At 39.2% G+C, this 20,633-nt stretch overlaps 4 protein-coding genes across 5 annotated transcripts in view; 2 read left to right on the top strand and 2 right to left on the bottom strand.

Moving 5' to 3' along the window:
• LOC146521460 (uncharacterized) overlaps window positions 1-20,633 on the top strand; it is an 81,809-nt gene that overhangs the window by 30,587 nt on the left and 30,589 nt on the right. The window lies entirely within an intron of this gene.
• LOC146521463 (programmed cell death 1 ligand 1-like) overlaps window positions 1-20,633 on the bottom strand; it is a 283,173-nt gene that overhangs the window by 247,978 nt on the left and 14,562 nt on the right. The gene's annotated exons all lie outside the window — the stretch shown is intronic.
• LOC146521465 (outer mitochondrial transmembrane helix translocase-like) lies at window positions 1,820-18,633 on the top strand. Its single transcript, XM_085155100.1, has 11 exons — window positions 1,820-3,398; window positions 6,019-6,157; window positions 7,283-7,378; window positions 7,535-7,655; window positions 9,486-9,686; window positions 10,851-10,957; window positions 11,741-11,830; window positions 12,346-12,396; window positions 13,942-14,066; window positions 14,384-14,508; window positions 16,525-18,633. The coding sequence occupies exons 2-10, from the start codon at window positions 6,035-6,037 to the stop codon at window positions 14,505-14,507; spliced, it is 1,038 nt and encodes a 345-aa protein (XP_085011226.1). The 5' UTR covers window positions 1,820-3,398; window positions 6,019-6,034; the 3' UTR covers window position 14,508; window positions 16,525-18,633.
• LOC146521464 (uncharacterized) lies at window positions 19,003-20,436 on the bottom strand. Its single transcript, XM_085155388.1, has 2 exons — window positions 20,151-20,436; window positions 19,003-19,533 (listed from the first exon to the last, which is right to left on the bottom strand). The coding sequence occupies exons 1-2, from the start codon at window positions 20,254-20,256 to the stop codon at window positions 19,298-19,300; spliced, it is 342 nt and encodes a 113-aa protein (XP_085011514.1). The 5' UTR covers window positions 20,257-20,436; the 3' UTR covers window positions 19,003-19,297.

Raw genomic sequence — 20,633 nt, 5'->3', positions numbered from 1 at the left:
ATTTAAATTCATAACACTGTAATAAGTCTATTGATTTGGTGTGTTTACATTGGAAGATGTGGTAACAGGTGTGAAGGCACCTGACAGCAGCTGATAGTTCAAATAGTATTTTCTTCTTTAAAGCCTGTTCTTTAATCAGAAGCTGATTTAGCAAAAAAGTTAGTTCTGGATTTAGTTTCAAGTTAGTGCACTGAAGCTCACCCCCTCTTAACCTTCTGACCAATTGTTAATGGAATAAACTGTTCTGTGGCTGCCCTCTACTGGCACTGGCGTGCTACAACACTCTTCAACTCTGAGTCTTCACCACTGAAAATGTAAAAACTCCACTTTATGAATGTGCATCAGCTGTTTTGCATCTGATTTGGAGGAAACTTCATACTAACAAATACAAGTTTTATAAAATGTCTTCTGTAAATCTTTATAGGTTTGTTCACACCTGCTGTTCACAGGTGGTCTCACATCAAGTCCAACCTGCTCAGTGACATCACACAGGATCAGGAGTGCTCAGCTCTTTAAAATAAAAGCCTGCTACACATGAATTTTATAGACACTGAATGCAACAACAAATAAAAGCACAAATTTTTTGATCTATCCATAGTAATGTACATTATTGCCCACTTTATTAGGTACACTTTGCTAGTACTGAGTTGCACTCCCTTTTGCCTTCAGAACTGCCGACCAATGATCAATCCAACATCAAAATATAGTAGAAAGATAGTCTGAAAATATAAGAAATTATTAAACAGAAAAAAACTTCAGTTTACCAGTTGCTGCCCTCTACTGTCCATGAGTCAGAGGGCAGCAAAATACCAAAAAAACAACAACAAAACTCTACAGCCCTCCTCTCGATACAAAGAAACATCAATGTAATATAACTGCATCACTCTACTATTTTATTTGACTGAACGCACAAATATAAACAGTATTTGTGGAATATTAACATTTTCACATAGACGATAAGAATATAAGAGACGATGTATACAACAAATACAACTCTAAGCAGCTGTACCACACTTTAGACCTGACCTGCACTGCTCTAGAAGAACAGCTATTGGACAATAAATAAAAATATAAAAAGCCAGAGAAAAAGCTCAACATTAAACCATTAAAATCCCCCTTTACTGAAGGCATTTACAGCAGAATCTGGAAAGTTGGACCAGCAGCGGGAAACTCGGAGATTGCAGAAGCAGGTTGGTATGAACGTCTGTTCTGTGGATTACGTTTTCTGTTGATCACGAAACTAGCAACAACAACCAGAAGTGCAGCAGAAACTGACAGACCAACGATCACACATGTCATCCAGGGAAGGACGGATGTTGTTTTGCTTTGCTGTGTTTTAATGTGAAGTGTGCTTATTTATTTTTTATATTGCATGTTTTCGTTATATCTTGTGGAGTGTTTTATTTATACTGCATGGTTTGGTTGCATCTGTCAATTTGTCCTGGAGAGACTCCGCCCTTTTTCCCATCCATCCAGCCATCCATCCATTCACTTCCGCTTATCCTTTTCAGGGTCGCGGGGGGCGCTGGAGCCTATCCAAGCTGTCATAGGGCGAGAGGCGGGGTACACCCTGGACAGGTCGCCAGTCTGTCGCAGGGTCAACACACAGGGACAGACAACCATTCGCACTCACACTCATTCGCACATTCACACCAAGTGACAATTTGGATTATCCAATTAACCTATCCCCACAAGCTGCATGTCTTTGGATGGTGGGAGGAAGCCGGAGTGCCCGGAGGGAACCCACGCAAACACGGGGAGAACATGCAAACTCTACACAGAAAGTCAGGACCTTCTTGCTGTGCGGCAACAGTGCTAACCACCGTGTTGCCTTTTTCCCCGTTTTACTAATTTGACACACCTGAGAGGAAAGGGAGTGGTAATTTACAGAGAGTGCTCAGTGACACATAAGACTGGTGGAGCTTGGCGTTGAGGTGTGGGGAAGGTACAGCGCCAGCGACGCGGAGTGAGCGGTTCGACTGCTGCAGCAACAGGAGGCCAGATTACGCGTTTGCGGGAAATTAGAGGCGGCGGACGGGCTGGTGCCGATTGGCGGTTATAAAGAAGCGGCGGGCAGAGTTGAGAGCTCTGCCCACCCGGGATAAGTCTTTTGACTTGTCCCCTTTAATGAATTATAGCTGCCTAAAAGAGTAGTGACTGCCGCTGCCTTCCTTTCTTTAGCGCACCGGGGCGCAGAACGCGGGGAGGAAGGCGAGGACGGCGCCGGGTTTTCCTTTGCACCGTTTCACTGGATTTTTAATTCTTAGTGACTCTTATACCGTGACGGACGCCACTGGACTTTTAATGTTGTGTTTTATTGATTTTTATTGTGTTGTCCCCTGGCCAGGGTTGTTTTAATTCATTTTATGTTTTTAACTATTTAAATATAATAAATTATATTTTAACTATACAGTTTTTAATTCGTGTGCTTTCCCTTGGCGACTCCGCTGCTCTGTCCGTTTGGAGGAAGGTTTCCCTCCTTTAAAAACACTGTGGAAATAAAATCACTCTGATCACATCACTCAGACCAGCTGCTTTCTACAAAGTCTCATCAACAACAAAGCAAATAAAACGAAATAATGCTTAACGGGGCATGCAGCCTCCATCTCCCCATATCCTGCTCTCTGTTGTTAAGAAGCAGCTGTTTTTAAGAATAACATTTTCCATGTCTAAAAATGTGGCTTTTTTTTTTTTTTTTTTTTTTCAGAAAAAGTGCACTTTTTGTCTAAAATTAAAAAGGGCACAAAATAATGAATTCATTTAATGGTTTTCATTTCTATCACACACATTATATTCCATTGCAATATGTTCATGGTAATTATTTTGGGTCATATGATTATTACCGAGGGAGAAGGAGCTGAGTCATGATGGACTGAAAACTGAACTGAAAATCAGTGCAAACAAGTTATTATAGAGGAAGAATAAATTTGGACATTCAATTTTTTTTTTTTTTTACTTAGACAAAAATTAGATGGTAAAACTATTGTTATACTTTGTTTATATTCCTTGATTCACTTTATTCCTCCCGTGTGTTATGTTGTTGTTGTTGAGTCCGTGTCACTTTGAAAAGTGTTCTTGCGTTTTGTTTCTGTTTTATGTTGGTTGTCTGTTGTGCTTTGTATTTAGTTTTACTTTCCTCGTCTCGTTCCTTTGATTCGGTTTAGTTCCCTTGCTATGTTTTCCCGCTGATAAACGAGCAAAAGTAAACCGGCGAACAGCACGAAAGACAGTCTCCTCCTCTCACCACGAAATGCAAATAAGACGAAAGTTGCCGCTTCCCATGCAGTTTGGCACCACCGCAACTCAGCTGTGTCACCACGTGATTTCTCCTAAAACGATTTCTGCTCCTTTACTCTACCTGACTTGTTTGTTGCCGTCGTCGTGTTTTCCTTCTGTAGGTGAGATTTATTTATTTTTTATGAAACAGAAAATATATTTAAATTTTGTTTAAAGTGGTAGCCTATACATTTTTTTAAATATTGATTCAGTATATATGAGTATGTGGATAATGGATGCTTGTGTGGCGGGTTTATGAAGCGCAGGTACTCCGAGATGTGATTCAAAACACGTTGTCACGTTGGCTGATTTAAAGTTTTTGTGCGTTTGACTCCAGCTTCAGGATTTTTTTTTTTCTCAAAGTCCCCCCTGTCTCATATTCCTACTCACTTTGTTTGTGGATGAGGATAGATATGGACTTAGGAAAAGAGGAGAACCTGAGAACGACCTTACAGTTTGACTACACTGTTACTTCGCCACAGCTTGTTGTCTTGGTTTAGCTATAGTGAAGAGAGTCAGTGCCAGTTTTGTGACTGACAGTTAGTTTGAACTAGATCTTAGCTTTATGGAATATGTATTTGTAAAAGTTTCACTTTCAGAATAGCAATCTGTCTCTAACAGGGAATGAAATGTTATAAAAATGCCAATACTTGAGAATTTGTTGTTTGAAAATAATCGTTAATTATGTGAGGATCGTAAGGACTGAATCTCATGAAGATTTTCCCATAAGTCTGTCCAAATGTTGCATTTTTCCAGCTATAAATGAAGTGTTTCTTCAATCTTTGTTGTCCATTCACATAGTACGATATTGAAGGACTGTTGTGTGTTTTTTTTTTTTTTTTTTTTTTCTTCAAACGATGCCAAAGGAAAAATAGCAGTAACAAAGTGACAAAGACTATTACGGTAATTTATTAAAATTACTCGCAACCATGAACTACTCAGACGTTAGCATTCTGTAATGCCAGATGTTTAAGTACTTAGTTACTGTATTTAAGTAGAATTTACAAGGACTTCTGGGATGATTTTCATCTCTTAACCCAATTTTGATCTCAGTTGTCATCCTGGTTAATTATGTTTCACTTTCTTTCCAATGTAAGAAAGTAGAGCTATTTCTTTTTGATTATTATATTATTTTTCTCTGCTCATCTTCAACTTAACTGATTCAGCTCAGTGCCTTTATTAGAATCAAAACTTAGACAAAAACGTTTGGTATTTCTATATACTAATACTATTTTATTATTAACATTTATAGAGCACACTGTTCAGTTAGGTTTGCACAAAAATTGCAGGCGACTTGATGAAACTGTGATTTGGCGCTCTCCATATCTCTCCACAAATAATTGAATTGAATAGAAACGTCCTCCAAGTAGTTAATATGTAAATTAGCTAATTAACGTAAGTTAATATTCAGTTAATATGCGATCCTTTTGAGTAAATTCTCATTATTTTTGAGGAACGACTGGTGGGGTACTCCGGCTTCCTCCCACCGTCCAAAGACATGCAACTTGTGGGCATGGGTTAATTGGATAATCCAAATTCCCACTAGGTGTGAATGTGCGAGTGAAAGTAAGTGCGAATGGTTGTCCCTGTGTGTTGGCACTGCGACGGACTGGCGACCTGTCAAGGGTGTACCCCGCCTCTCGCCCTATGACAGCTGGGATAGGCTCCAGCGCCCCCCGCGACCCTGAAAGAAAGGATAAGCGGAAGTGAATGGATGGATTGGTGGGGCTCACTTCTAAGCACTCAGTGTGAGGAGAGAAGAGTTTTTGGTAATGTCCCCACAGTTTTGAGCCATCCACGTAAACTATCGATTACACACTTCTTCTGATTGATTCTCTCCTCCTAAAAATTAAAACTCCTTGTAGCATCTATCACAACCACAACAAGCACAAGATATGATTTTTCAATTCATGACATTTCCAGTAAATTGTGTGCCATAGACTTTCACATTTGTGCTACTCATTCTCCTCCGGAAAGGGAAACTACTACAAAAGGATATGAATAAGACCAGCCTCAAATTCTCCTGTTCATAACTTGCTGTCACGAAACTGGCACTGTGTCTCTTTAGTAAATCTAAAAGCTTTTTAATGTCAAAATAATTTAAATCTGGACCTAAACATTACTTTAAAATTCAAACCTTTCCAATAAAATATATTTTTCACGGGATATTCTCATTTTAGAAGACACCGGAGTAAAGATATGGAATTTGTAGTCCATGTTTTGCATATTGTAAGTTCAACATAGCCAACATTCAGCATCACATTGTTAGTGATGTTCCAAATTTCAGAGCATTGCTCTTCTCTTTTCTTAATATCAATCTTCCCATCAGCCTTTACTTGACCTCAATGACATTTCCATCAAGATCAAGGAAAAGAGGTTAGGAAGAGGAGATAAGAGGGATGTTTGGAACGCAGCCAGTGTTTTGAAAAATTTGTACTTTGTCAGCTCAACACTGTCAAAATGTCAGTATCAAGTATCCCATCCCCAATTCTGAGTGAGCTTTAGATATTTTTGATTGTTTGCATTGTCTCAGTTTCTTCCTCAGCTTTCTAAAACTCTAGATGATTGGATATTTTTTTTAGACTTCTGTCCTTCATAAAACATTTGTATCCACACAGTAATAACAAGCAGTGAGTCAGAGAGTGTTACGAGGTGGTGAGTTGTTATACTCCTGCTGTTTGTATTCATCTTCTTGATAGCATTTTATACATTAATCCCTGTGTAAACCTGTTTGTGTCTCAGAATCTGTGACGTGACAATGGGACTGAGCTTTGTGCGAGCTGGAGGCATCGCTCTTTTTCTCGGCCTAGGCCAAGGTCTAGGCCAGGGTCTAGGCGTAGGTCTAGGCCTAAGCCTAGGCATCATATACCAGTTATACCAGGTAAGGAATCAGCAGGAGAAGCCTCACAGGCAGGTGAGAGGGGAATCAAGATTTATTGCAACAGGTTTTGTCTTCAGATGTTTTTTCTTGTCTCACCTTAATGTGGATTAATTCTGATTCTTTCTCATGATTTAATCTCAGATTTGCTGATGTGCAGATATTACCTGATAATTTCAGAGAATATATTAATTTTGCCTTTCTTTTCATTTATAAAGATAATGACATTTTTAGAATTATACTTTAAAAATATTTTGATTAATAACTATACAGAACAAGCTTTTGTGCAAACAAGAAAGAAGACAAGAGATTAATGATATAATTTTCCACAGTCAGCAGATGCTCTGAGTAAATCAGTCTGAGCACAAATACCCAAACTGAATGGATTGAAGCTGCTCATAATCAGATCTGCCAGGCAGGTTTTACCGTAGGATGAACATTTCTAACAGGATGTAACCAAAAATCTGTAGGTTCCCGAAATCTGTCTTATCTCCTTTTCCTAACCTTTTTTTTTTCTTTCACCTCGATGAACGCATCAGATGTAAAGGAAGAGGGTAGGAGAATTTGTGAGGACGTAGGCAGTGAGTCCTGCACTGAGTCTGTCGGTTTGATGCTGTGACTGTAGTGATGTGGACACTGTACTGGTCCGTAGTGGTGAAAAGAGAGCTGAGCGTAAAAGCAGAATTTTCAGTTTACTGGCCGATCTACGTCCCTACTTCACCCATGGTGACGAGCTTTGGATAGTGACCAAAAGAACGAAATTGCGGATAAAAGCAGCAACAATGAGCTTTCTTTCTCCGAAGGCTGGCTGGCCTCTCCATTAGAGATGGGGTGAGGAGTTCGGCCATCCGGGAGAAGCTTATTGCTTATTCTCGACTATAATTCTGTCTTTTCTTTATGGTACATTTTAACTATCATCCTGTAGACTATGGCACAACTGCTCTTCCAGTTACTTTTCTTTCCAATCTTCTTAGATTGCCATGACCCAGATGACAGATAACCTACACATACATCTTTAATCCTGAATGTTTCATTTGAGAAAATTGTCTCCTGCTGATGAGGACAGTATGATCCTGACATAGAGCAAAGGCTGAGCCTTTGATTTGTTTCTGCTTTTGTGTTTTTCAGACAACGAGGACAGGTCAAAATAAATCTAAAAATGTTAAACTCTCGGTGTATGAACAGCGCATTGTCACCCACCGGGTTGACCCGCGGACCATGCAGGTAATGCCACTTTACATGTTGTTTAAACTGAAGCTGTAAATATAAACCACAAAGACCTGACAGCACCCAGTACTGACAGAAACAGGAAGTGTGGGGTTTATTTTCGTGCATCAGCACTTGCAGCCAATATCCATCCAGATTTCTTCCTGTGTGCAGATCACATGGAGGGATATCGCAGGTCTGGAGGAGGTGATCAACGAGCTAAAGGAGAAAATGATCTTCCCCGTTCAGAACAGACATCTGTTCAGGGAATCCCGGCTGCTGCAGCCACCCAAAGGTCAGCAGTCATTCACTTTTTTGTTGTTGTTGAGGATTCCCATTAGCATCAGCCTTTGCCTTAGTTATTCTTAGATGGGATACAAAATTGCCTTAATCAGGACACCCACAGAAACTTTAATCAAAATCTACAAAGGATGCACAGCTTTTAACCATTACATTACATCTGTATTAGATATAATCGATCAACAATAGCCATTTCTTGTTTGCTGTAATTTCTATTTTCATTATACTACCATTTAAATTCTTTTACTTTAGTCTGTTTGTAATTGGTTGATTCTCTTCTTGTTTCCCTGTATGTGTGTCCAGAGAAATGGAAGTTTTTGTCACTGTTTATTTAAGGCATACTCATTGTGAATGAGTTTTCAGTTTCCGACAGAGTTTAATGCACCTTATGCTATTGTTTGCTTGTGTGTATTGATTGTGAAAGTATTTGTTTAACAAATAATTAAACTTTCTTTAGTACTCTGGTAACTATAATTGATAGTTTCATTATATCATAGCTTAGCAAATTAGTGTGTCTTGCATGTTGCGTGTTTGCTGTGTACAACTCTTAATACTGTAGGTGCTCTGAAAAAAGCCTCAAATAACAAGTACTTGACTCCCTGATATATGCAGTAAAGGACTAGGGCTCCTGAATGCAGCGTAATCTGTAATAAGAGAACCAGAAGTAAGTTCAGCTAAGAACCCTGGGTGTGTGAATAAGACACAAACAAGAGAAATAGAGCTCATAAATGTATATTTTATAGTGGTGTGGACTTTGTCACTTTGTTAAGGCATATGTTCAGACAGAGGAAAAAAATAAAACTATTACAAACAACAAAAAACATAATAATAATAATAATAATGAAGTTTTTCTCGATTGCTTAAACACTACAACCAATCTTGTGAACCCAAATTTCAAAACCTTAATCCCACTTTCCAAAAAGCATACCCATTTCCCTGAACTATAAACACTATGCCACTGCTTTACCACATGAGTCAGATGTGGTGAACTGTTACTGTAAAACTCTACACACAAATTTGTACATTTGTCAGTGCTGACACCATGTTGTCACTTAGAAAGCACTAGCATTCAGTAATGTTAACTCAAATCAGCACAGCTTTAGCTCAGTTACTACACAATTACAAAGTCAAAATGTATCACACACCAATCAGAAAATTTGATGGACAAAAGGGCCAAAGTCAGCTCATTCAGGTTTGAAACAATGGATCCAAAGACATGCAAAGGAAGAGGTCGAGGAGGAGAAGGAGGTCTAGGACACCAGGGAGAAGGAGGTGGAGGAACATAATTTCATGTTTTTCTGTTTTATCCTCAGTTACTTTGACACAAAGGCTTCTGCTGTGATTCTCACACCCCTGATGAAAACTCACAAGTGTCAGCTTTGTTTTTATGTAGATATATAAAAATATATATATTTCTTAAATCTGTATCTGTAACTTATTGTTAAATAGTCTAGTCTGTTACTGTCTTGGAGCAGCTGCAACCCACATATTTTCCTTAGGGATTAATAAAGTATTCTGATATGTACTAATAAATAATCAGAATTATAATATCTCTCACTGTCTGATTCAACCTGAAATGAATTGAATCTAATCAAACTGAATCAGGAAATGGGATAAATCGGGACCTTGTGAATCAAAATCAAATCAGTCATAGAAATCAGAGCTGATACCAAGCCATATGTGTCCACTGTGTGTGAGAGAGAGATGAGCTTTTGCCATCGATGGGACATTTGAGTCCGTAGGCGAGCAACAAGCTGTTACTTTCATGGTAGTTTGATTTCTAGCAATCAGCAAAATAATACAAAATCCCACTGTCTTCACACAGGTGTGCTGCTGTATGGACCCCCAGGATGTGGTAAAACACTCATCGCCAAGGCAACAGCAAAAGAGGCGGGCTTTGCTTTCATCAACTTGAAGCCGAACACGCTGACAGATAAATGGTACGGAGAGTCCCAGAAACTGACTGCTGCTGTGTTCTCACTGGCCTCCAAACTAGGCCCAACAATCATCTTCATCGACGAGATAGGTGAGCAACACACACACACACACACACACACACACACACACACACACACACACACACACACACACACACACACACACACACACATATACAGTTTATCTCTCTCTGTTAAAGTGGAAATCATTTTGACAAATTAAGTTTGAAAAATAGTTTTTGTTTTTTGTTAAACTGTGTGTTTTGCTTACAATGCCCACTTTATGTCATGAATCGACTGTGTAGTGCAGTAAGGAAAGGATCCAAATGCAGGCCTGTAGGCAGGATGTTAACTCAAAACAGCTTTATTATATACAGTTTTATTAGCTGAAACGAAAATAACCCATCCTTCAAATCCAGGGAAATGAAGGACGCATTTGTCGGCTGCATTTGGAGCGGCTGCATTTGGAGCGGCCTTTGAATTAGGACAGGCTTCATCGCTGGCTTTGAAGTAATCAGCCCTCAAATGTGGCCTCAGGAGGATGCGGCCTAGGTTTTGGGACACAGCTACAGGGACATAGGGCCTTCGCAATAAAACAGGAAATAGAGGAACATGCTGGAGAGGAGAGGGAGCGATGGGACACGAGCGAGAGGAGACATGACGGGGAAACATAGAATGGAACACAAGGAAGGAAACAAGTTGCTCCTAGAGACTCACACAACATATATAAAGACAGACAGAGATGGAGAGCAGCAAAGACAAATAAATAAATAATATATAATCAAGGAGCTAAACAGAAAAACCTTGGCAATATAGGAATTAACTCAAGACTAACTAAAGAAACTTAACCATAAAGTATAACACAAAATAACATGAAAATACAAAAACACAAAACACTGGTTAAAATGAGCCAGGACCATGACACTGTAGGATTATACAATTTAATTGGGAAAGGAAAGAAAACAAAATCCACTTGACTACAACCTGCTAACATTTAGTGGCGATATTTTCCATGTACTACCTTAAAATTTAGAATTTTCTTAAACATAAATTAAACATATAAAGAAACTGATTCTGCTTTCAGTGAATTTGGTCTGCACAAACGGTTCAAAGAGAGATGTGAATGTATTTTAATATTTGGTCTTAACTGTATACATTTTGACAAATACCATAGAAGCAAAAAAAGAGACGAAACATTTTCAAACAATGAAATCCTAACTGAGATGATAAAACTATTCTGTGTGTTTGAACAGATTCCTTTCTGAGGAGTCGATCCAGCAGAGATCATGAAGTCACAGCTATGATGAAGGCTCAGTTTATGAGTTTGTGGGATGGACTCGAAACAGACCACCAGTGCCAGGTATAACTTAGGTTCAATATGGAGTCTTGAGAGACTCACTGAGCTGTGGATGTATTATGGAGAGGAATTTGTCTCAAAAGGGTTGCAAATGCATACAGGGTGATCCGCAAGCATAAATTGATTCACAAATGTTTACAGGAATTTCTGTGTAACGTTTGAGGACTCACTTCCATAGGCCATAAAACAAAACTGTAGTTTTTAGCCATTTTTGCTCCTAGTTCAGTTAAATTTGCATCAACTTTTTGCAGTTTCAGAATAAGATGTTTGCTTTCATGCCAACGGCGTGTACGAGTAAATGATTTGCGTTTTATGTTTACATCTTTTTAGAGAATCAATCAATTTACCTGCTCTTTAATCGTTTGCTCTTCTAACAGTTTGGAGGTTGTTAAAATAGTTTTGTGAGCTTTAAGATGAGATTCTGGCAAAATACATTTATATTTAAAAATTGATTTTAGGATTTAATGAATCAGTATTGGATTATTCAAATTAAAATCAATTATCCATCCATCTATTTGCTTCCACTTATCTTTTTCAGGGTTGCGGGGGGCTTTGGAGCCAGATGTCAGCTGACTCCACACAGAAAGACCCTGACCTAAAATTGATTAGAATTGGGATTTTTTTTTTTTAAAAACCACCCCTATTTGCAACCCTTTTGAACCCAATTTCTCTCCATAATCTATGCAATATATGTGAATCCTGAACATAAACGATCAGATGATCAATAAAATGTTTCTTCGCAGTTTCGGTCTGTATGTAAATCTGATTAAAAGTTTACTTTGTCAGGTGATCATTATGGGAGCCACCAATCGTCCTGAGGACATAGACCCTGCCATCTTGAGGAGGATGCCCACCAAGATCCACATCAAGCTGCCTGTATGTCCTTTTCAAAATAAGTCTGACTGTTTTTTTTAAAAACAAACAAAAAGGATACTGAACGCAGCAGTATACCCTCTGCATTGGTCGGTTTGCGTGCCGTGGCAACATCATCACACATTCATTTCTATTTATCCTGTTAAGGCACAGGATGCTGCGGTATTCTCCTGAATGGCAGGTGTCACCACTCAGATAATAACACCACATTAGAAGGAATAAAGCAGTGAAGACGTCAAACATAAAGAAAAGCATCCCAAGAAGTCTTGTGTTTCTCCAATGATATATCATTAAAATGCAGCAAAAACTGACAAAGCTCTAACACGCATGTCTTCATCTGCGGTGGTGGCCGTGAAACAATGTGCTAGGTTACAAAAACAGAGTGGTGCATGACCAGCTGAAGTGATACCGTAAAGGCGGCATGCACCAGCATATGAGACATAATCTATGGCTCACACCACCGTCAGACAGGGGTGTGTGAGGATAAAACTAGTCTGACAGTGTGTTTGTTTCTGCAGAACATTGAGCAGCGCAAGCAGATACTCAGACTGATCCTGGAGAATGAGACGGTAAGTTCACAGCAGAAGGAAAAAAGTCATGTGACTGAGATATTAATCCTTATGATCTTACATTATTTTACCAACATGGTTCTTCTTCTGCTCTTTTAATGTATTTAGTACATGAAGCCAAAGAAACATTAAATCCACAATAATAAAAATGAGTGAAGAAAAGGAAAGCTTTAGTGAAGGTTACAAATGATCTTCTTATGGCCTCTGACAGTGGACTCATCTCTGTGCTTGTCCTGCTAGACCTTAGTGCAGCGTTCGATACTGTTGACCATAATATCCTATTAGAGCGATTAGAGCACAATGTAGGCATTACAGGTACTGTGCTGCAGTGGTTTGTATCATATCTATCTAATAGACTCCAATTTGTGCATGTAAATGGAGAGTCCTCTTCACACACTGAGGTTAATTATGGAGTTCCACAGGGTTCAGTGCTAGGACCAATTCTGTTTACATTATACATGCTTCCCTTAGGCAGCATCATTAGAAGACATAGCATACATTTTCACTGCTATGCAGATGACACCCAGCTCTATCTGTCCATGAAGCCAGATAACACACACCAATTAGTTAAACTGCAGGAATGTCTTAAAGACATAAAGACCTGGATGGCCTTTAATTTCCTGGCAGAGCCTTCAGTTTTCAGACCCCTTTTCTATTAAACCTTCCAGTTTGGATTCGGGAAACAGACACAATCTCTACTTTTAAGATTAGGCTTCAAACGTTTCTTTTTTGCTAATGCATATAGTTAGGGCTGTATCAGGTGACCCTGAATCCTCCCTTAGTTATGCTGCAGTAGGTGTAGGCTGCTGGGGGATTCCCATGATACATTGAGATTGTCTTCTTCTTCTCACTTAATATGAGAAATTAGGGGTGGGCCTAAAGTCAACACACCTGAATTAAATGAATTAGCTCATTACCAGGCCTCTGGAGGACTTCAAGACACTTTTCCACTCTTAACAGATCAGTTAAGACTGGCATTAAAAAATCACGCTGACTAAAAGAGTTGTTCTCTCATTCTTTTACTGAAGGTAACCATTTCTGACAATTTCAGTTCCTTTTGCAGATTATTCCAGGAGACAGAGGCAGCGTATTTCAAAGCCTAACTCCCAATTGTGTTTTTATTTGTGGGACAATCAATCGTATGATATTGTGAGAACAAGGGCTGTATTGTTATGATTTTTACGCATATAAACACATAAATAAGAGGGAGAGATTTATAGATAAAGACCAACCAATGGGAAAATCTGCAAATATGAGAGAAGAACATGTAGCAGCAGCATACACAGAACAATAATGTAGACGATTTCCATAACCCCTTTAGTTAGTGGGCAGGTGCATTCAGAAAAAGCAGCTCACCATAATCCAATAAAGGTAAAGAAGTTGCACAAATCAAGTGTTTCTCACTTGGAAGGAGAAAAAAGATTGATTTCTAAACTTAGTTTTAGTTTTAACTTAGACACAAACCTTTGCATGTGAGTTTTAAATGGCAAATTCGGATTTACAATGATTCCTAGATTCATTGATAGATTGATTCTGCCTCTGTAGGTGGATCCACTGACTAACCTCAGCCACATCGCCAGGGAAACTGAGGGTTTCTCAGGAAGTGACCTCAAAGAGATTTGTCGTGAGGCAGCACTGCTGTGTGTCCGAGAAATTATGGATTCTGACACGTAGGTGTTTGGTATTTCCAGGTCAGAGTGGGTACAGTGACAGGACGTTAAATGTTTTAAAATGGACATATTGATCAAAGTCAATATTTTGACAAATGGGTATTATCAATTACTAATAAAATAAATATTCTGATGATATTCACTTTTTCATGCTAATTAGGACAAATACAACACACCTGAAAATCATCTTTTTTTTCCCTTTTCACTCTCTCAGTGTGCAGGCATTTTTTATGATTGAACTGAATGATGCAGAGCTACTCTTATAAAGTTCAGAAGTTCACTTGCTGTTTGCTAAACGTCTGATTTCTTTCTCTCAGCCTTTCAGATGACTGCATCCGTCCAATTAGTCAGGATGACCTCCAGAAGGCCACAACAAAGATGAAGGAGTCCAAGAGTCTGGGTGTCCTGACACTGGATGAGACATTGTCATACTATTCATAATGTAATAACTGAAACAACACATAGAAATGAATAAATAAACAAGGGGAACCTAGACTATATAGCTGCTCTTGCAAAAGTAAAATGTGTTTGGAACAACAGCATTCAGATCCCAATTCTGATTCCAAAAGCTTCCAGACAGGAGAGGGTTTAAAAAAAAAAAGATTTTCTAGATATGGCGTTTGGCAGCCCTTTCCTTTGTAGGCAGTGCCTAACTAATGTCATTCAACCTGACCTGCAAGTCTGGAAAATCAACCCAGTCAGCTCAAGAACTGGTTAGCAGAAATCTAATCATTAGCGTACACATGAACACGAATTGTCATGTTTTCCAGGTCAGTCAGCATGAATCTGTGAGCAATATATTTAAATAGGAAGCACGCACAGTATGTACCTAACGTTTCTTGACTTTTGCTTAATACTGCATATATACTTATATATATAAATATATAAGATGGGGCGCACCATAATAAAGGGCCAGGAGTGACAAAATAAATAATGAATTAAATGTTTCATTAATTAATTATAATTTGATTTAATTAATGACACATTAAATTAATTAATAAATTATTTATTTAATTAATTAATAAATTATTAACATTTGACACCAATGACGTCAGACTTTAAGACCGCATTGTTTTAGCCGAGAATTTGGTGGCGTAGTGTTCTGCCTTTTATAACTTAAATTGGATAGTATAGTCGTAAACTGCCCTAGAGCTCCCTCTAGTGGCCGCTTTGTAATATGGGTTTGGTTACTTTGGGAAGGAAAAAAAAATGAGAACGTGAAGAAGAAATACAAGATGGCGGAAAGTGATACCGTAATGTTATTGTTCTAAGCTGATACGGACCTTAAAATGTTGTTGCCTTAGACAAGATATGTCTGTAAGTATGAGTGTAGACAAAATAATTATTATCTTTTGTTTTGTGTAAAAATGGTTCGATAATTTGTACATTTGAAAGTTTTATCTTGTTAGCTTGTACTAAGAGTGTAACAAGCTAGTTTTCAATGTTGGTTAGCTAATACAGTATTTTGTACTTTAAGTTTTACGATGGTCAAAGTGAAGGCAATGGTCAGAGGCCATTCTTCAATAAATCAGCGCAAAAAGGAAATAAGTCTGGTTATTGGAGCATCGTTATCTCGCTGTCTAGCTGGTGAAACTAAGACACTCAGGGCGAGGACAGCATACGTAGTCTTCACATGTCAGGTTGTCAACAGTTTGTTTGCTCCGCTGTTTTTAGCAATGTTGCTAGCTTCGCTAACAGTCAGCTGACAGAGTGTACCGAGCCCACAGCCCCAAATTTCCGCCTGGTCACATGTCTGTGTTTCTGTAACATAAATAACAAGCTGACAATTTCCTACTGACACCGGCGATCAGCTCGACGACCCTCAGTTTACCTGCATACATCCTGTTCACCTGTCAGCTGTTTAACACCTGCTGCTAATTCAGAAATCAAGCCCACGTTACCTGGTGATAGTCACAGTTTAACGTGGGCAGCTGCAGCTTGATATACTGTAATGTTGGTGCAATATTGTGCACAAATTATATAAATGTAATTTGTTTTCTGAGCGCAGAGCTGCTGGAAGTTGTGTTTCCTTCAGAGTGATTGATCAGGGTTAAAGTTGACAAACAGGATTTAGAAGGAGGAGATGGACATTTAGAAAACTACAGAGCACTTTATAAGCGAACCCACTTTATCAGCGGCTGATGTCCAATCACCGGCACAGCTTTAAAACCTTTATCTCTCAGTGTTTAAACACTGGACTTCATTCACTCAGGTTCTGTCTGTCGGGTCACGTTTACTTCACTGTTTTATTTACAACTGAGCAAATTTGTTTTTGCTCAGATTAAAGTTACGTTTCATAACAGCATAGTTTTACTGAAGTTTAATGTCTCACTGGAGCACATGTTAGCCTGAACCATTTACTTTTCTTTATTATAACATGTTCATTTATGCTGGATTTCTTTTTAAACTGTGAATTTTGAATTTAAATTAACATTAAAAACTTTTTTTTTTATACAAGGAGGAAAGAGAAAGTGCAATTCCACTGAGAGGATCAGCATCTGAACCAGCATGTTGATCATGAAGACTCCAGCCTGTAAATGATTAAATCATCTCTTTTTAATATTTATTCAACTGTATTCTAAGCACCAGCTGTCTGTTAGAATTTTTGGAGTTTACTCAAAAATAAAATCAGAGTAACATCTGATTATGTGTGGGGTGGATTTATTTATTTGGTCCTTTAATTGTAAAACACTTGCTACAGACTATGAAACACATCACAGACTTCTGGATCTTAAAAGAAAACTAATACTGCTCATGAATGAGACTAACAGAAACAGCATTAGTGAAGGTTACAAATGATCTTATGGCGTCTGACAGTGGACTCATCTCTGCTTGTCCTGATAGACAGTGCAGCGAACAATACTGTTGACCATAATATTTTATTAAAGTGATTACATGCTATAGGTATAACAGGTACTGTGCTGCAGTTGTTTATATTATTGTCTCGTATCAAATGGAAAAACCCTCTTTTCCACTTCATACGAGACCATTGACCAATTGAACAATCAAACAACTGAATGTGACATGAGCTACGCTACATTAGTTTGACTTCCTTGTCCATTGGAAAGTCACAGCAAAATATGGAGAGTGTCCTCGGCGACCAGAACAAGAACATCACATCAAGAAGGCCCTGAGTAAATGTGGTTATCCCAGCTGGACTTTAGTCAAAGCTTTGATATTTGTGAAAGGCAAGAAGAGCGACCTCGTCAGGCCAGGACTCTGCAGTCTATTTACACCTACAGGTCAGTGGACACTCTTTCAATGATGAGGATGTAACATCCTGGACAGGGAGGAACGCTGGTTTGAGCGCAGAGTCAAGGAGGTTATTTACGTGAAAAGGGAAAGACCATCTCTGAATCGAGGAGGGGGCCTAAGGGTCCATCTGTCACCCTCTTACAATGCTGTGATTGCAGCCATTCCCCAACTCTCTGTGAATGGTACTCATGGCCATTGATCAGTGAGCTTTGATCAGTGGTTGTTGATCAATGGTCATGAGAATTTGTATATTAATAATCAAGGAACTGACCTCACAGCCCATTGTTCCTTCAGTGGGCTGGTTTCTGTCATTGTGCAAATGTACTGTTTATAAGATTGGGGAAACCTGCAGTCAGCTGAGACTGAAGAAGTCACTTGGATTAGTGACAAAAAATTTCTCCCACTGAAAACGTTACATCCAGAGAAGAGAATCAACTTTTTGAGGAGCGGCTGTTTGGTTTCTCCAAGGTAGAGGTCTGAGCATTCCTCGCCACACTGTACAGCATGTACTACGTTGTTAAGTTTGCGTTTGGGAGTTTTGCAAGAACAAACCAGTTTTTGTCTGAGTGTGTTGCTGAGTCTCAAGTACACTGGGATGTCATGCTTGGAGAAGATTCTCCTTAGTTTCTCTGATAAACTTGCTACACAAGGGATGATAATATTGTTCCATTTGTCCTTGTGTTTCTCCTTAGTTCATGTCTGACCTTCTTTTCTGTGTATCTTTGCTGATTTGACTTTTTATCATTTGTTTCAGTTTTTTTCTCTTCATATGTTTATGTTTGTGATAAATTTCATTTTAACTATAGTTCACAAAGCCCTCAACAATTTTTACTTTAGTGCAAATGAAACAAAAAAAACAACCCAGTGTTCCTACACTCACAAAAACTTTGAGTCTTTCATTTGGAAGCCCTGAGGTGCACAACACAGCCTCCTCACTTACCCCTAGATCTGAACTTATCAACTGAGCATTAATGTTCACTCACAGTGACCGCTGTGTTTTATAAATCATCCAGCAGGTGGCAGCACAGGAGCTTCCAGCATCACATGATGTTGGAAATGTCTCAGGAGGTCTAGATTAAAGGCTTGGTGACAATGGAGTGTTAAAAGCTGTGCTGTTGTTGTTAATACTTGAGGTCACATGAGGCTGGTGCTTTCATCGTCTTAATCACAGAAGAAAAAAAATACTGAGGTTTCAGAAAAGCTGCCAGCTGGTCCATTTGGGAGCAAGATGTTGGGATGAATTTGTCTGTTTACAGTTTTCTACAAACCAAAAGAGCAGCAATCACAACAATGAGTACAAGAAGTAAAAAGGAATGAGGCCAGTGTATGTACAGGCAATTCCCGTCACCAATAACTCAGACTGCCCTAAACCTTTAGTAATTAGTATTTCACTTCTTGGATCTGGACTATATGATGTCATGTCAGGAACAAAAGCCCACTCACTTGAGGTGCAGGCAATCAGAAGAATGATTACCTGAAAACAGATGAACTGACTGGCTGCACTAAGCTCCTGTATAAAATAAAACAATACTTCTATTTTGGAAGTTGTGTAAATGCTGCTGCATCCGGGCATGTGTGCATAGATGCAAGTTTTAACTCAGCAGATAACAAAAATTTTCATTGATCAGTGTTTTCATTCATATTTCTCTCTCAAAAAATCTTGAAAGTAAAACTGCTGACAGATCATCTGCAGAGGAATGGCTTATTTGAAGAGTTTCAGTCAGGCTTCAGAGCTCATCACAGCACAGAAACAGCTTTAGTGAAGGTTACAAATGATCTTCTTATGGCCTCTGACAGTGGACCTGAAGAGAGAACCTGCCCTTACATGTTATAATGGAAAACTAATCTTTCAGCTCTGTGGTGCGTATGATTCATGTGTTCATATTTATGGTGACAACTTTAACTTAGGAGCAACCAGGTGGTATCAACTTTCGTGTAAAGATGACGTCCGTCTAACTTAGATGAAGCTGAGGGGGTTACTCACTGAGCGTGTTCATGAGTCCTCCTCCGCTCTCGTGGTGGTGGCTGTTGGAGTCGGTGCTGGTGATGATAGGCATGCTGTGGTTGACTGAGGGTGCCGCGGAAGTACGTTCATCTTCTGAATCGCTGCTGCTGGAGCTGTTGTCGCTGCTGGAGGACGACGAGCTGTTAGAGTCTGAGGAGCTGTCACTGCTGCTCATCTGATCCATGACTCGAGCCTCGGCCATCAGTTCTGGGGGGAAAAAAAAGACAAGGGTGTTAAAATGATCTTGGTTCCCTTTCCAATTTCAAGGGTGGAACATCACCTGTATGTCCCAAGTGTAAAATAAATACAGGCAGTCTTTTATTCCACCTTTTGTCCAGCCCCAGAAATGCAGAAATATCCAAAACAAATATATCAGAAAATGTTCTAATGTCCTCTGCCAGGGAAAGCATGCTACTTTAGTGTATCTCCATAAAACTCTGACAAGCTACAGGTTTATTTTGGATCACATCCAACGTGACTTCATAACTAGAATATGTGTTTGTGAATATGTCTGATATTTCTAGGGATCGGAATCAAGAACTGGTTCTTCTAGAGAATCGGTTCCCAGTAGAGTCCTGGAAATCCTAAGTCTGCCTGTGTATCAATCCCGCTTATCGGCTCTTGCACTCTTGCTACAATCGGCTGATTTCAGTTTGTGTGTTGGAGGAGAAAAATAATGGCGCAGTCTGCAGTGTGGATATGGACATTACTTAGCTAGCCAAGAACTGAGAGTGATGTTAAAGCTGAATGCTCACCCACACTTATAAAAATGATACAGATGTGGATGTCATCAGTTAAACACACCAAGTCTGACTCCATGTTACCTCTCTCGATGTCATCCATTGGGGATGCTGGGGAAGTCTTCTCTTTTGGTGGAGAACTTTTAGTGCTGGCTGGGGTTTTGTTACTGCTGCTGTTATTACTCCTCATCTGCTGGCCCAGACGACTGGTCTGCTGCTCCAGTCGAGAATGAATCTTACTGCTACCCTCAGCCCTTAAAATCCACAAGAACAGGCAAACACGGACACGCAGGAGCTTTTAATACTTTGACAGGACTGTAAAACATGAGCTGTTTCTTTCAGCTCTCTGTAGTTACATCATCAAGTTTTTTTTCTTTTTTAAAAAAATGTTGACAACTAACCTTTCATTAGGGCTGCCACAAACAATTATTTTGATCATCGACTAATCACCGATTATTTTTGCGATTAGTCGACTAATCAGATCATGCATCCATTGGACGTACAACGTACAGCTTAATGCACCTGCAGCATCTGCTCTTACATAACTATCATTAGCTTACAGCTTTA

The sequence above is a fragment of the Neolamprologus multifasciatus genome, chromosome 3, assembly GCF_963576455.1.
Source record: "Neolamprologus multifasciatus chromosome 3, fNeoMul1.2, whole genome shotgun sequence".
NCBI lineage: Eukaryota > Metazoa > Chordata > Actinopteri > Cichliformes > Cichlidae > Neolamprologus > Neolamprologus multifasciatus.
Note: the sequence above shows the minus strand (reverse complement) of the source record. Positions and strands in the feature narration are given on the sequence as shown.